Here is a 12,809-nt window from a genome sequence, read left to right as displayed (position 1 = left end):
CTTAAAGTCCCAATTATTACTTTAAAAAGCAGTCATAAGGGGGAAGTATCAAAAGGAAATACTTTCCCTTGTATCGTGTGCCTTGTGATTAACCTATGGAAGGATTTTGACATAAAACAGGTAATGAATAAAGCATCACCCTATTCTGTTACAGAGCTAAGTAAACATAAAAATTCTAAAAAATTCTAGAAATAGCTGAAGATATTTCATTTTAGTACAACAATTCACCAATGGAAATCTTTACCGCCACTTGCTAAGTCTTAATTAAGTGAGCAGAAAACCTCATCACCTGAGACAAACTGATGTGCTGTCTCTGTACCAACAAAACTGTTTTATTTCTGATAACTCTTCTCTGACTGAAACGGAGATAGAGTCAATACTTTTCAGGCAAAAATTTGGACAGCAAAGCTCAAAAACTTTGTCTGTTAATCTTGGTAGGCTGAAAGGAAAATGACATCAAACTGTCAGCAACTTTTTAAAGCTACAAATACCAAATGGACCTAAAATCACCCACACATGACAATTACTCCTCTTTCCTGCCTCCAGTTTTGCTCTCTGTTTTAATATGTGAGGCTTTCTAGGCAGGGGCGTGTTAAGAGTATCTGTTCCTTCAGCAATTACTCCAGAAGCTCTGACTTTTATGGCAAGCTCTGAGTAGCACAGTGATTCATCTAGCTGGAATTGATTGCAAATCAAAGGCTTATACAACAATGTAAATAATAGCAATACTTTGCCAGAGACAGACGGATTTCTCATTGAAAAAGTAGGATAAGGTAGGACATGAATGAAGAATTTATTTGTATCTTGCAGAGGCAAAGTTGTAGGGAGAGGTAGTGTCTTCACCCTCCCAGGAAGTGAAAAGTTTTAGGGCACAGGACCCACTGAAGCATGACTTGCAGACCTGACAGTTTATTATTTTTATTTTTCTAATTATCTGGATTACCTCAAAAAGAGATGCCTCTCTCTACACAACTTATATATCATTTATTCTTACACTGTCATGTTTGTAACGCCACTAGTGTAACACAGATTAAATATTAGTTCTCTAGCCAAAACTTAAGTAGCTAAAAACTGTTTGCTCAGACTTTTGAATGCATTATAGCTGTATCATATCTACAAAGATTTGAACCAGGGATTTATAGGAAGGAAGACAATCTGATGATTGTCATAGATAATATGACACAAAACCCTGACAAATCTCCTTCTGCTAAGTGGAGTAGAGTGGTTGTGCTGCAATACCTTCTATCTTAAGACATATCAGCACAAAACTGGGATTGCCTTAAGCCACATATATGTGATTTACATCTTAAGCTACAGAATCAAGTCCTGTGCAATGAGCAATAATAGAACAAAGATATTACTTGTGGAGCAGGCTTAGAGCATATTTGTAACATGCTTAAATGTGCCTTGTAGTCCCTCACAGATTTTACCTGCCAAGGGCTATAAGTAAAAATCAGTGTGCTTTTCAGGTAATAGTGAAATTCTCTGAAGCAGTGGTCCTGCATTTTCTTCTGTCAATGTCTTGTGATCGTTGCTGCATGAATGATTCAGTACCAGAGAGAGTCTTTGTACACAGTTTACTAAAAACTGCATTTGCCAGATGCATGAACATGTAAAAGGTATGTGTGATATTGTTTCTACTTTGATAGGCTTGTGCTCCTTTGTATCATTGGAGAACCCTTAAAGATAGCCCTGAGAAGGACCCTGTTGGCACCTGCTATGTAGCAATTCAGAACTTCAGTGCTTATGCAGAATATTCACCTTGTCGCAACAGTAAGTATTAATATGAACAATCCTTTGTTGAAGGAACTGATATTGCACTTAATGTTTTCATCCTTTTAGTCTTCACACAGTCTTAGTTGAATGAATGTTGCTATATGATGTTATTTCATTGAATGAGAGTGTAAAGAAAAATCAACATTAAATTATATTCCTGTAATTGGATGCTTTATTGTATAATTAATTGAAAGAGGAGAAATCAAGTAAATTGTGTGCAGTTATAGTGATGAGCTATAATTGGTTCAATTTGAGTGGCTTTAAAATGTAGCTAGATAAGACAGATCTAGATAAGAACCAGACAGCATTTTAAACCAATTATTCCTACTTATGCTGAGTATAAATCTCTCATCACAAGATCATCATTTGAAGACCAGACCCTGCACAGAAACACACAAGCCTGTATCATCATTCATGCCAATACCATCCACAATATCTCATTTGTGAAGAACTTTCAGCATGGAAGAAAGACATGCAAATTAGCACTGCTGCTGCACACTCTTCTCTGTGCTGTTCTGAGGATGCAGTAGCCATCCCTGGGCCTTGCTTCTTGGGGAATAGGGAAAAACTGCATGTATACTTAGAACCACATTCAGTTACCTAGAAATCTGGAGAAAATACCACACATTAGATTGTATCAGTCATTCATCTCATTCAGCATCCTATGTCTAAGTGTTTATGATGATTATTAATACCCTCATTACCTCAGTGCTCCATATTATTAAAAGCAATATGAAGTATCCAGTGACTTTACTGAGCTTTGGATTGAGCTGAATCTATGGCAATTTCTACAGTACAAATCAGAGAATTTTTTTTCAGTTACTTTTTCTAAAGGTGGCATGTGTAAGATACCAAATATGATGGGCTTACCTGTCCCTTCACAGCAAAGCTATGGCAGTGTTCAGTCTCACTGATGAGTAGCTGCTTCAAGTTGTGTGCACCAGCTGATAACACAGGGAGTCTAAATGCAGTTCCTTGTCATGATACCCCTTGTAAGAGACCCTGCTACTGCAGATAATGTTCTTGCTGTGTGCACATGGGCTAATTTGAAATCACACTTTTTAACTGTTCCTCTGCTGCAAACTGTGCTCCTGCCTTAAATTTTCTCATGGATTATTTTGCCAAGAATGTAACAGGCATTTTACAGAAAAATTAGGCATAATTAAAAGGTCTCTTTTTCATCTCCAACCAAATTCAAACTTATTCCCTGATAGTTGTTGCAAGGGTCCTTCCTTGGCAGTGAGGGGAGAAAGCCCCAAGCAGCAGGTCCTATTTTTCAAAATCTTCACAAGGGGCTGTGTGTTCAGGGTACTGTAGAAGGTCTTGATTTGCTCTGCCTCTTCTCAAAAAGAGTACATATTTTCACATATTTTGGCAGATTTGCATTTACAACCTTATAGCTCCAGAGGTGTGTATGCTATCTTCCACATGCACTGGGAAATCAATAAAATGCTTCTACCTTCATAATTGCAGGCAATGCGGATCCTGAAGGACAAGGCTTTTGTCAAGCAGGTTTCAGCTTAGATTTTTACAAGGTGAGATTCTGCTTCTGAAGTATTTTGATGAAATGTAGTTGTGATATATCCCTAGTGTTCAAATGCTGCCTCACTGATCATGAGTTTATCCCCATGCTGTTGCATATGGAAGGTTTCGTGACGTTATTGCAAGGTCTTTCCTGCTTTTCAAGTTCCAAATTTTTGGTTTCATTAATATAAGAAATATTCAGTCAGCACCTGTTTATCTCTTTGCAGCACTCCAATCTAACTCTGCTCAGTCTATCTTAATAGATAATTAGGCAAACAATTATATGTGCTTCGATCTCAGTCTGTCCCACTTACAGTGCTTTACAGGGACTTGACTTTCAGAAAGTAATGGGTGGGCACCAGCTAGTTTTAAAAAGTTTAAATAACTTGTATAATGATGCTTTTGGAGGCAGAGTAGTCATTAAGACCATTCATGTGACGGTGAAAGTGCTTGAGGGAAAGAACTAGTTTTTCTTAATGCCAATATTGTGGGACAAAGGATAAACTTTGCAACTATTGTTATCATCTGTGCCATTATTACAGCACCAGGACCTCACATAACTTTGACCATTGTCATTGTTTTCAGTGTTCTGCAGCTGCATTTTTATTTACATTATTAATAGCTATGAGGCTAAGACTTCCTTGTAGGGTAGACAAAAGTATACTTCTCTATAAAATATTGCTGTTGCTTCATTAAATGTAAAGACACTCTTTTATGATAACTTTGTTTTGTTACAAATAAGCAGCAATTTTTAGAATGCTATGTTAGCAGTAAAAAAATTACAGCTTTCATTCAAGTTGCACAGGGTGATCTTAACTTTTTTTAACTCTGAATTTTTCTGTACATTCATGGACATCCTTTCCTTGAACATAACTATTCTCCTTTATCATGATTCTGATATTATTTTGGTCATTTAAATAGTTTTATCCCATGCATGCTTACTTTTGTGATGTTCTTTCGTTGTGTAACTTTATTCAATTCTACTTTTTGTAGAATGGAGACCTGATCGTAGGCGGACCCGGTAGTTTTTATTGGCAAGGTATGTTCATCTGGATGGGTAACTTGATCTAAGAAGTGAAGCAGAAAGTGTTGTTCTTCTAGATTTCCATTGTTTTGTCGGTTTAAGGTAACCGGTCCGTGATCTTATTTTCAACAAATGTAAATCAGAAGAATTGCTTAACAAGCAACTGAACATAAAAATAAGTCAGGGAAAATTCAGGATGTAGGTTATATAGCAAGTGAAACAAATACAAATAACTATTTTTATGTTGGCATTTAAGCATACTTGTAATTTAATTAATAAATTGTATTTTTCCCTAGAAATAATGCAGATTTAAAAATACCTAGTATTTATACAGCAAATGTACTTTTTTTAAAGTTTTTGTTACTGTTTGTTTCTGAGCACAACCCTTTATAGTTATCTGCATATATTTGAAGTTCATTTGTGGCATCTCTGTAGTTTCCAAGATGTAGTTTCTCATGTAGATAAAACCTAAAGTTGTTTTGGTAAAGGGTTAAAAGGTTATTTTTGTTTTAACCTGTTTTGACATGTATAATATAGCTGATTCCCAGCCTCTGCCTCCCAACTTGCCCGTTGTCAGCCTCTTTGATGTGTGTTTTTGCATTGTCTTTAAAGAAGGAAGAGCTAATTGATTGTTGTAGTAGGGAATTCATAGCTCTGAATTCTCCACTGAGAAATTGCTTCCATTGGTCTACTACATTCATGCAGTGCAGTGACTTTAGTTTGAATCAACACATTGAAATGGGTCTGGAGATGTTTTTGTGATGGTTCAATAGAAATTCAATGCCTTATTGTATGGATTTATGTGTACTCTTGAGATTTTCAGGGTAATAATGGACAAAGATTGAGAGAAGGTATCTATTCTTCTCATCCATGTTGTATTATCCCTTCAACTCTGTTCTGATCTTCTGCCAGCCCTATTTTATAGACTCTGGCTCTCTTCTATGCTCCTTTTATTTATGAAGCTGTTTGAATCCAGGTCAGGTAATCACTGCAAGTATTGCGGACATCATTGCAAATTATTCCTTCAAGGATATTCTGAGGAAACTGGCACGAGAGAAACAAACAGGAGTGGCACCACCCTCGTATGATGACAATTACATGGGTAAGCTAAGCTTTACATAGGATAGCAATATGTTCTAAAAGCATGAGTCATATAAATACGAAAACAAACCCTAAATTACTACTGTCACAATTGTGAGAGGGTTTGAACATGTTTTACCTTAAGCACAATAGCAAACCAGTAGTTTGCTGGTAACTTCAGTAAGATTATTAACATTCTTAAAATTATGCACAGCAACAGGGTTTGAGGGTTGAGATCTTAAATGACTCATTAGGGTTCTTATTATTTGATCTTAAATAATTAATCAGAAATACAAATTTTTTTTCATTCCAAGATGATGGATTGAACTTAAACTAATCAAAGACTATTTTAATTTTTAATAGATAAATGAAAATTCAGTTCTGTGGTATTTTGTACAGTGCTGCACAAATACCTAATTTACTCTTACTGGTATTTAAAAGATACAATTGAAGTAAGCAATAATAAAAGTCAGTTTGAAGACATTGTGTAATATATAGAAAAAAGGCTCCTTATCTACCTTATATTAGTACTGATCTGTAAGAATTTTCGTGATGTTCACATGTCTCTGCATGTAAGGCAGGTTTTTCTTCACACAGTTATAGAAAAGAGTCAGTGGAATTGGAAGGCGAAGATGCATCCTTTCACCCCTGCTCATGGATTTGAAATTACACTCTCTGATACCATCCAAAAGTCTTTACTGTGACAATAGCAACTATCTCACAGTTTTACTAAAGTTCCAAGAGGTGCTTAACTGCATCTATGGAAATCTGTCTTCCATATAAAGCTCAATCAGGACACTCATACATTATAGTACAGTAATGAAGACTTAAATTGTGTCAACAGGTGTTGAGGTAAAACACCATAGTACCTGCTGTTTTTTTCAGATAAATTATTAATGATTTAGAAGCTCATTTTTGGAGAAGAGGGATCAATTTATTATACATTCAGACCTACCATTAATTTAGTCATAATTATGTGATTAAAAATTTTCCTTTTTTTCCACACAGTTTTAGTATACTAATGATAGAAAACTTGCATTTAGATGATCAGCTAAACATACAAATTTGATTGGTCTCGTGTATTTTTTGAAAGAAATTGTTTATCAAGGATTTTATTTTTTTTTTTGTAATTTATCTTTAAACAGGATACTCAGTGGCTGCTGGGGAATTTACTGGTGATTCTGAACAAGGTAAGAAGCTATGTAGTTGAATGAAAACCATATGGCCATGCACCTAATAAATTCCTGGGTTTGGGTCTCTACACAGGAACATACCTATTATACATTTGAAACACTTATGAGACTTAAGCTGTCTGTAAGGCAAATATTTCCTTAGACAGTGTAGCACAACAAAATAGAATGTAAGTACACAAAAATCTGAATCTGTTTTTATGGTATCATGATCATGCATGTGGTCAGAAGTCAGTGCTGTGACAACATTTTAGATGGAGCCATTCAGTCTCACCTAATTTAGCCAGTTTGATGTGCTGAACTCATAACATGAAGTGTTGTGGCAGGAAAACTATAACCAAGCTGAACATGGTCTAATTTTTAAGTTGCAAAGTAAGTTTTGTTTGTGTTTTAGAAACTGAACAGTATTTTCCCTATGTCTCTGCAAGTTGGTTCCAGTTTAGAAGAAAAGCTCCTGTCAGAGCTCTCTGTTTAGTAAAGTATGTTAAAAATAACAATTTATAAATAGAAATTTGCTCATGATTTAGCTATTTTCAGATGTTCTGATATTGCAAAGGATTTAAAAACACGTAGTTAGTTAAAAATACCTGTGATCCCTGGTGTTTCATACCTGAAGAGCTGTGTTTCTTGTGTGAGGCTGACAGTCAGAAAATTTAAATATTCCTTTCCTGAGCAGGTGAGCAGCTATGTGGTCCAGACTCACAAAGCCAATAGAGACATAATACATTTCCCAAATGAACCCAGCTCTCCAGAACTACTACTGCTTAATCCCTCTAAAGCTAGAATTGCCTGTCCTGTGTTGAGAAGCATTTAAAAAAATAAGTAAAAAAAGACACAGTTTTGAGCCAAACACTATGATATGTGAAATGATATATCTCTGGTAATGGAAGGCTGTATTTTTTTTGTGGTTTTTTTAATGCATACTCAAAGTTTTATAATGGATGATTCTTGAATCAGTAAGTCATGTGAATGACTGTCACAGAAAATTGCATAGGTGGCTGACCTGAGCCAGTGTCCTGTTCGGTCCTTCTTTTTTACTTCCATTTCCCCTTGACCAAACACATTCAATCACAGGGAAATATATAAACCCAGAGAGGAACAGAGGAATGGTAGGTCAGTGCAGGAGTCTGTGGTGCTCTCTCTGAAATTCCTTTGGCTGTCTTCTGGCAAGGATATCCTAATGAGGGAAAGTTTAGACAATAAGTCTGCAGGCTGTGACTTAGCTTTTTCCTTCTGATTTTTTACCCATTTTTTCTACTGGTTGTTTAAAATTTCACCATTGAGCAGATTTACTCGTAGAAGGCACCTTGGTCCAATGTTTCATGTTCTTGTTCAATGGATGTCTCCAGTGCTGCTCACTAAAACTTCCTTGTAACACTTTTAGACAGCCTGTGCAGAACTTGTCAAACACTTCCATGGCATCAAGCAAAATAACGGATGAGACAGATTGTTGTGTAGCCAAAACAAAAAGAAGTATTCAGCTTCTGTACTCTAGTATGGGATGCTAGGACTAATTCTGGTTCCAGCAATCCACAGCTGTCAGGTAGCAGGCTGAATTGTACCAAAAGTACAATTTTGCTAAGTAATGCTAGGCAGAAGGAGACCTATGGATGAGTGTGTTCAAAAGTCAAGGTGTAACTTTTTATGCAAGTAGATGCACTGAATGAATGTTAAAATCTTATGAATTAATGTCTTGAAGTGATTTACAGATCTGATACATATCACAAATCAAAATCCTTAGGGGTTTGAGATAGATAGATAGGTAGATAGATAGGTAGATAGATAGATAGATAGATAGATAGATAGATAGATAGATAGATAGATAGATAGAGAGGGTTTAAGTGGCACAGGATGCATGTTGCATGCACCACTCAGATAGCATAACCAGTTTACTGTCGATCATTTATCCTTTCAGAGCTGGTTGCTGGAGTCCCGAGGGGAGCGCAGAACTTTGGCTATGTATGTACTGGACCCTCATTTTATCCTTTTTATAGTGAGAAAGCAATTAGACTATTTGAAAGGTTAAAAGCTACATTATATTTTCTGTCTCTTTTATAAAACACTTCTAAATCAGAGAAAACTGCCACTGACTTTCACCCTCGGTCTTACCTGGCTGGGTTGGAATGCCTTACTGGTTTAGGCTTTGAATGGTAAGCACTTACTACCTTCCAAAGTCTGTTTTCAGTAGGCAATTACAAGAATGCTTAGAGTGTGACTAGTATCTCTATACTCACCAAGTGTTATCAGACCTAAGCTTACCTTTAGGTTAGCACATTTCATGTGCAAGGCTGTGTCTGCAGTGGAAAGGAGTCCAAGTTCAGATTATTCATACCCAATGTTTACCTTCAGTGCTGTAAGTATATACACTGAATACCAGATGCAAAGAATCATGATAGGAAGTTAGAAGCGAAGGGAGAAAACAATACACATTTGTGGATACAGCTTTTACCTCACAGGAAAAAAAGTTTTACAACTAACCTGACTGGGAAAAGAGATCCCAGCCACAGACATATTCTCTAGTTTTGTGGACCCAAAATTCCAGGTATCTCTGGAACTTATTCTTAAATTTTTTCAGAAGAAAGGTGTATATGTATATATGTATTTATGTATATGTGTATATATTTCTTTATGTTTTAAGTTCATGTTTTCATGCATGGTTACTGATTAGCTGATAGTCTGTGATTTGCTGCTGTTCAGTGATTAATAAGGAAGGGAAGTAGTCTTTTCCTTATTTTATTCATGGGGAACCTGAGTCATAAAATCTTAGTGATTTGTTCAAGATCATACAGGCAAACCGTAGTGAGACAGAAAATAATTGTTTCTTCTTGGCCACTTGGACCATCCTGCAGCATGTCAAATTGTTTTGCATTGATGTCATGTTGTAGCATCTCCATGTGGGCTTGAAACTTTCTATATTTTTCTGTTACCAGGTCTCAATTATTAATTCTTCAGACTTGACCTTTATCCAGAACTTCACTGGTGAACAGGTAATGTCAAGCAACTACGTGATGAAATATTATATCTCTAGAGGATATAGTTTCATTAACATAGTTTCAAGAATATATAAAATAATTTTTGGTATTAATGACCATAAAAACAAAGAGGATTATCAGTAAAAACATTTTAAAATTGATATCTGATATGAAAGCCTATCTGTTGTTTTTTATTTCCAGATGGCGTCTTATTTTGGGTACACAGTTGCAGTATCTGATGTTAACAATGATGGGTAGGTTACCAAATATATTCAGCTCCACTGAACATTCATAGAAGCAATGCCTGATATTTATTAATAAATGCAGGTTTTCAGGTGCTTCATACCTCAAAATGCTTTTCTTGGCTTCTCTGCTTCTCTAGTTTTAATTGTTCACATAGGCTTATCTTTGTGTAATCATAGTGGCACGAGTATTTGCCACTATGTGTGAGTTTGTGTGAGTTTGTCTTTTGGGATATTTATTCATAGGAGTGTGTCAGAGTGGGAATGTCCAAAGTCTTAGGAAACAGATCCCGGTAGGGAAACAGTGAATAAACAGCACTAGCTACAATTGGGAAGAGATGGGTGAAAGTGAAAAGTTCATTCTCCCATTCTCAAAAGCAGGTAAGTCTTCTCACATGTGCGCCATCCATAGCTTCACTTCTCAATTTTAAATCTTTCCAATATCATCAGCTCCTCATTCCTCATTCCAGCACCTGTTGGTTGGCCATCCATTTTTATCATCCCAAGGACTAACAAGTGTCTGTGTCCCATAGCTGTTATGGCAGGCATTCTGCGTGTCTGAGGGAGAACACTGCTCAGCTCCCAGGGTCATGCCTCAGACACTTGGATATTTCAGGCCCTGTTGAACAAAACACTTGTTAACTTTCAACTCATGTAAAGTTTGATTAAATATTTCAAAATATTAGGACTTTAGTGAGGTAATATTGATAGTGGCTTTTTAGCAACGAGATAAAGATCTCTGAAGCTCAGAGTCTTGGTAGTCTGCACAAAAGGTGAGCCAGGACCGTAATTTAGAGATGTGGCATACTCTTGTCTATAGCGAAGTGTCTCAGATGTGTCTACCTCATATTTTTTTCTTGTGATCATTTCTTAATAGGTGCTTAAATGTAGAGCATTAAATAATTTTTCTGGGCTAAATCATTGCTTCCCATCATTGACTAGTGACCCTTTAAAGAGTGAGGGGTACAAGAAAAGAGAAAAGTAAAAAGGTGGTAAAATCTTATTGCAGTTACAAAACAAAACAACAAAAACCCAGAAGTTTCAGCAGCTTCAGTAGTGGCTTCATTGTACTCAGATCTTTCAAGCTGCTGAGATCAAATTTTCATAGTACCACAGCTTTTGAAAATTCATGTTTTTGTGATTGTATAGTGAGTCAGGATTAATTTTGTCCTACTAATGTATTACGAATGTGAAAGGGTGGAGAAACATTAATCTAAGTTCCAATAGACAGTCATTAGACTTCCAGGGAACTTGCTATTTAACTTCTCATTGAACCAAACTATTTCCTTGGCAGGTTATTTCCTGTTAACTGTAGGGTTACTTGGCAGGTCTCATATTTTCTGTGTACCTCTAAAACCACAGTTTAGTCAATAATATAATCAAACTGTTATTGAGGCCTGTGTGGTCTCCCAGTCTATATCTTAAAAGAAATCTAATGACTCTTCCTGAGATCCAAACATCCCACAGAAAACAAAACACAAAAAGCTCTACTTGATAAACATGTCTGATTAGATATGTAGTCTGTCTTTGCTGGTTTGCACATATTGTCAATTGAAATATTTATCTGAAGAGTAAAAGAGAGAAAAAAAAAGCAAAAGGGAAATTAACACTTCAAATGCACTTAGGCTTTTTGCAGCTAAATATAAGAAGGTAGTGATAGCCTTATCAGTATGAGAAATCTAATTATTTGCTGAAAAGATTAATAAAAGATTAATAGGAATGGCGCTTTGCTGTAGCTCAAAGATTAGGCTCATCCTAGGAAAAAAAGCCTTCTGGTATACCTTCTGCTCCAGCAGTTCTGCAGGTATTCCATGGTGACTCTTGCAGTTTTTTCTGTACCACATCAGGATTGCGGGCAGGACAGGGAAATTGAGGATACTGTTTGAACTAGTGTTTAGTTGTCTCCTGCTAATAATGAGAAATCCACAATGAAACTTAACAAATCAAGATTTGCCATCAACTCACAGGCTACATTCCTAGTAAAGAGAGAAAAAGAGAACACTTTCAATTTAGGCTGAAACAGTCCAATAAAAATAGTGAAATAAACTGTTTACTGGGTTTTTTTTAGTTGGCCTGTATCAAAGCTTTCTGTAGTTATACTTTGACCTCTTGACATTTCCCATACTCCTGCTTTTTATTACTCGGCAGGATACAAAGGAATGGCATACAGTCTCAGCAGGTGGTCAGCTTTGTGCTTTTTAAAGATTTTTTTTTTATCAGAAGGGAAGTCATACTGGCTGGTTACCTTTCTGTGTTAGAACAAAAAATAATATATAATTTATGTTAACTGTAACATCTTAATGCAGTAATGAAATAAATCCAATGAACCAGTTCAAAATGCCACTGCAAACTGAACTGCACTTCGTGGTTGTCCAAGGGCTTTTGCTTTTGCTTTACTCTTATACTTTTTAAAAGGAATCACATCAACCTGAATTTGGCTCAAAACTCTCAATTTTGTAAACATAAACTCCTTCAGTTTAAAAGACCAATTGGAATACCCTCCTTCACCAACAAAAATGCATAATACTGATCACATAGGTACTTAGAACACAAGTACACACACACCCCCACACCTCCTTGGCTGCTTGTTATCGAAATAATTAAACTGTAGAATCTGAGAGGCAAAATTGACCAAAGTATGCTAAGAAGCAATTCCTTGCTCATTTTATCCACTTGGAGAGGAACGAGAAATAAGTAAATGAGGATTAGGGAGAACTGGCTAGCTGACAAATCCTTCCTTTTTAGCTATAGTACAGTTATGTGTTAGCTCAAAAAAACCCCAAACTCTGAACACAAACCCTTAAAATTGCCTGAGGGAGAATTCCATCTTGCAGAGGATTTGCTGAAGCAGCTTGCCTTGACCTACAGAGTTCAGCACTGGCAGAGAATGAAAAAATCAAGAGAGTAAGGAAAGGAAGGCTTTGGTAGGGGTGGTACATGTGAAGACCTGGAGGGAAGGCAAACCAAGTCCTGCGGGTGTTCCAGGGAGCTCTACTGCCCA

At 36.4% G+C, this 12,809-nt stretch overlaps 1 protein-coding gene across 4 annotated transcripts in view; it reads left to right on the top strand.

The window, feature by feature from the left end:
• ITGA8 (integrin subunit alpha 8) overlaps positions 1 to 12,809 on the top strand; it is a 361,437-nt gene that overhangs the window by 12,727 nt on the left and 335,901 nt on the right. For all 4 annotated transcript variants that reach the window (XR_007907024.1, XM_051802544.1, XM_051802543.1 and 1 more), the window contains exons 4-11: positions 1,650 to 1,773; positions 3,250 to 3,311; positions 4,294 to 4,339; positions 5,301 to 5,426; positions 6,550 to 6,594; positions 8,510 to 8,553; positions 9,525 to 9,581; positions 9,768 to 9,820. Coding sequence is in view for 3 of the 4 variants with exons in the window: in XM_051802544.1 (XP_051658504.1) it covers positions 1,650 to 1,773; positions 3,250 to 3,311; positions 4,294 to 4,339; positions 5,301 to 5,426; positions 6,550 to 6,594; positions 8,510 to 8,553; positions 9,525 to 9,581; positions 9,768 to 9,820 (557 nt within the window). In the remaining variant the exon portion in view is untranslated. The remainder of the gene's footprint in view (positions 1 to 1,649; positions 1,774 to 3,249; positions 3,312 to 4,293; positions 4,340 to 5,300; positions 5,427 to 6,549; positions 6,595 to 8,509; positions 8,554 to 9,524; positions 9,582 to 9,767; positions 9,821 to 12,809) is intronic.

Source organism: Manacus candei, unplaced genomic scaffold (assembly GCF_025592945.1).
Source record: "Manacus candei isolate 608988 ecotype Guabito, Panama unplaced genomic scaffold, ASM2559294v1 h1tg000056l, whole genome shotgun sequence".
Lineage (NCBI taxonomy): Eukaryota > Metazoa > Chordata > Aves > Passeriformes > Pipridae > Manacus > Manacus candei.
Note: the sequence above shows the minus strand (reverse complement) of the source record. Positions and strands in the feature narration are given on the sequence as shown.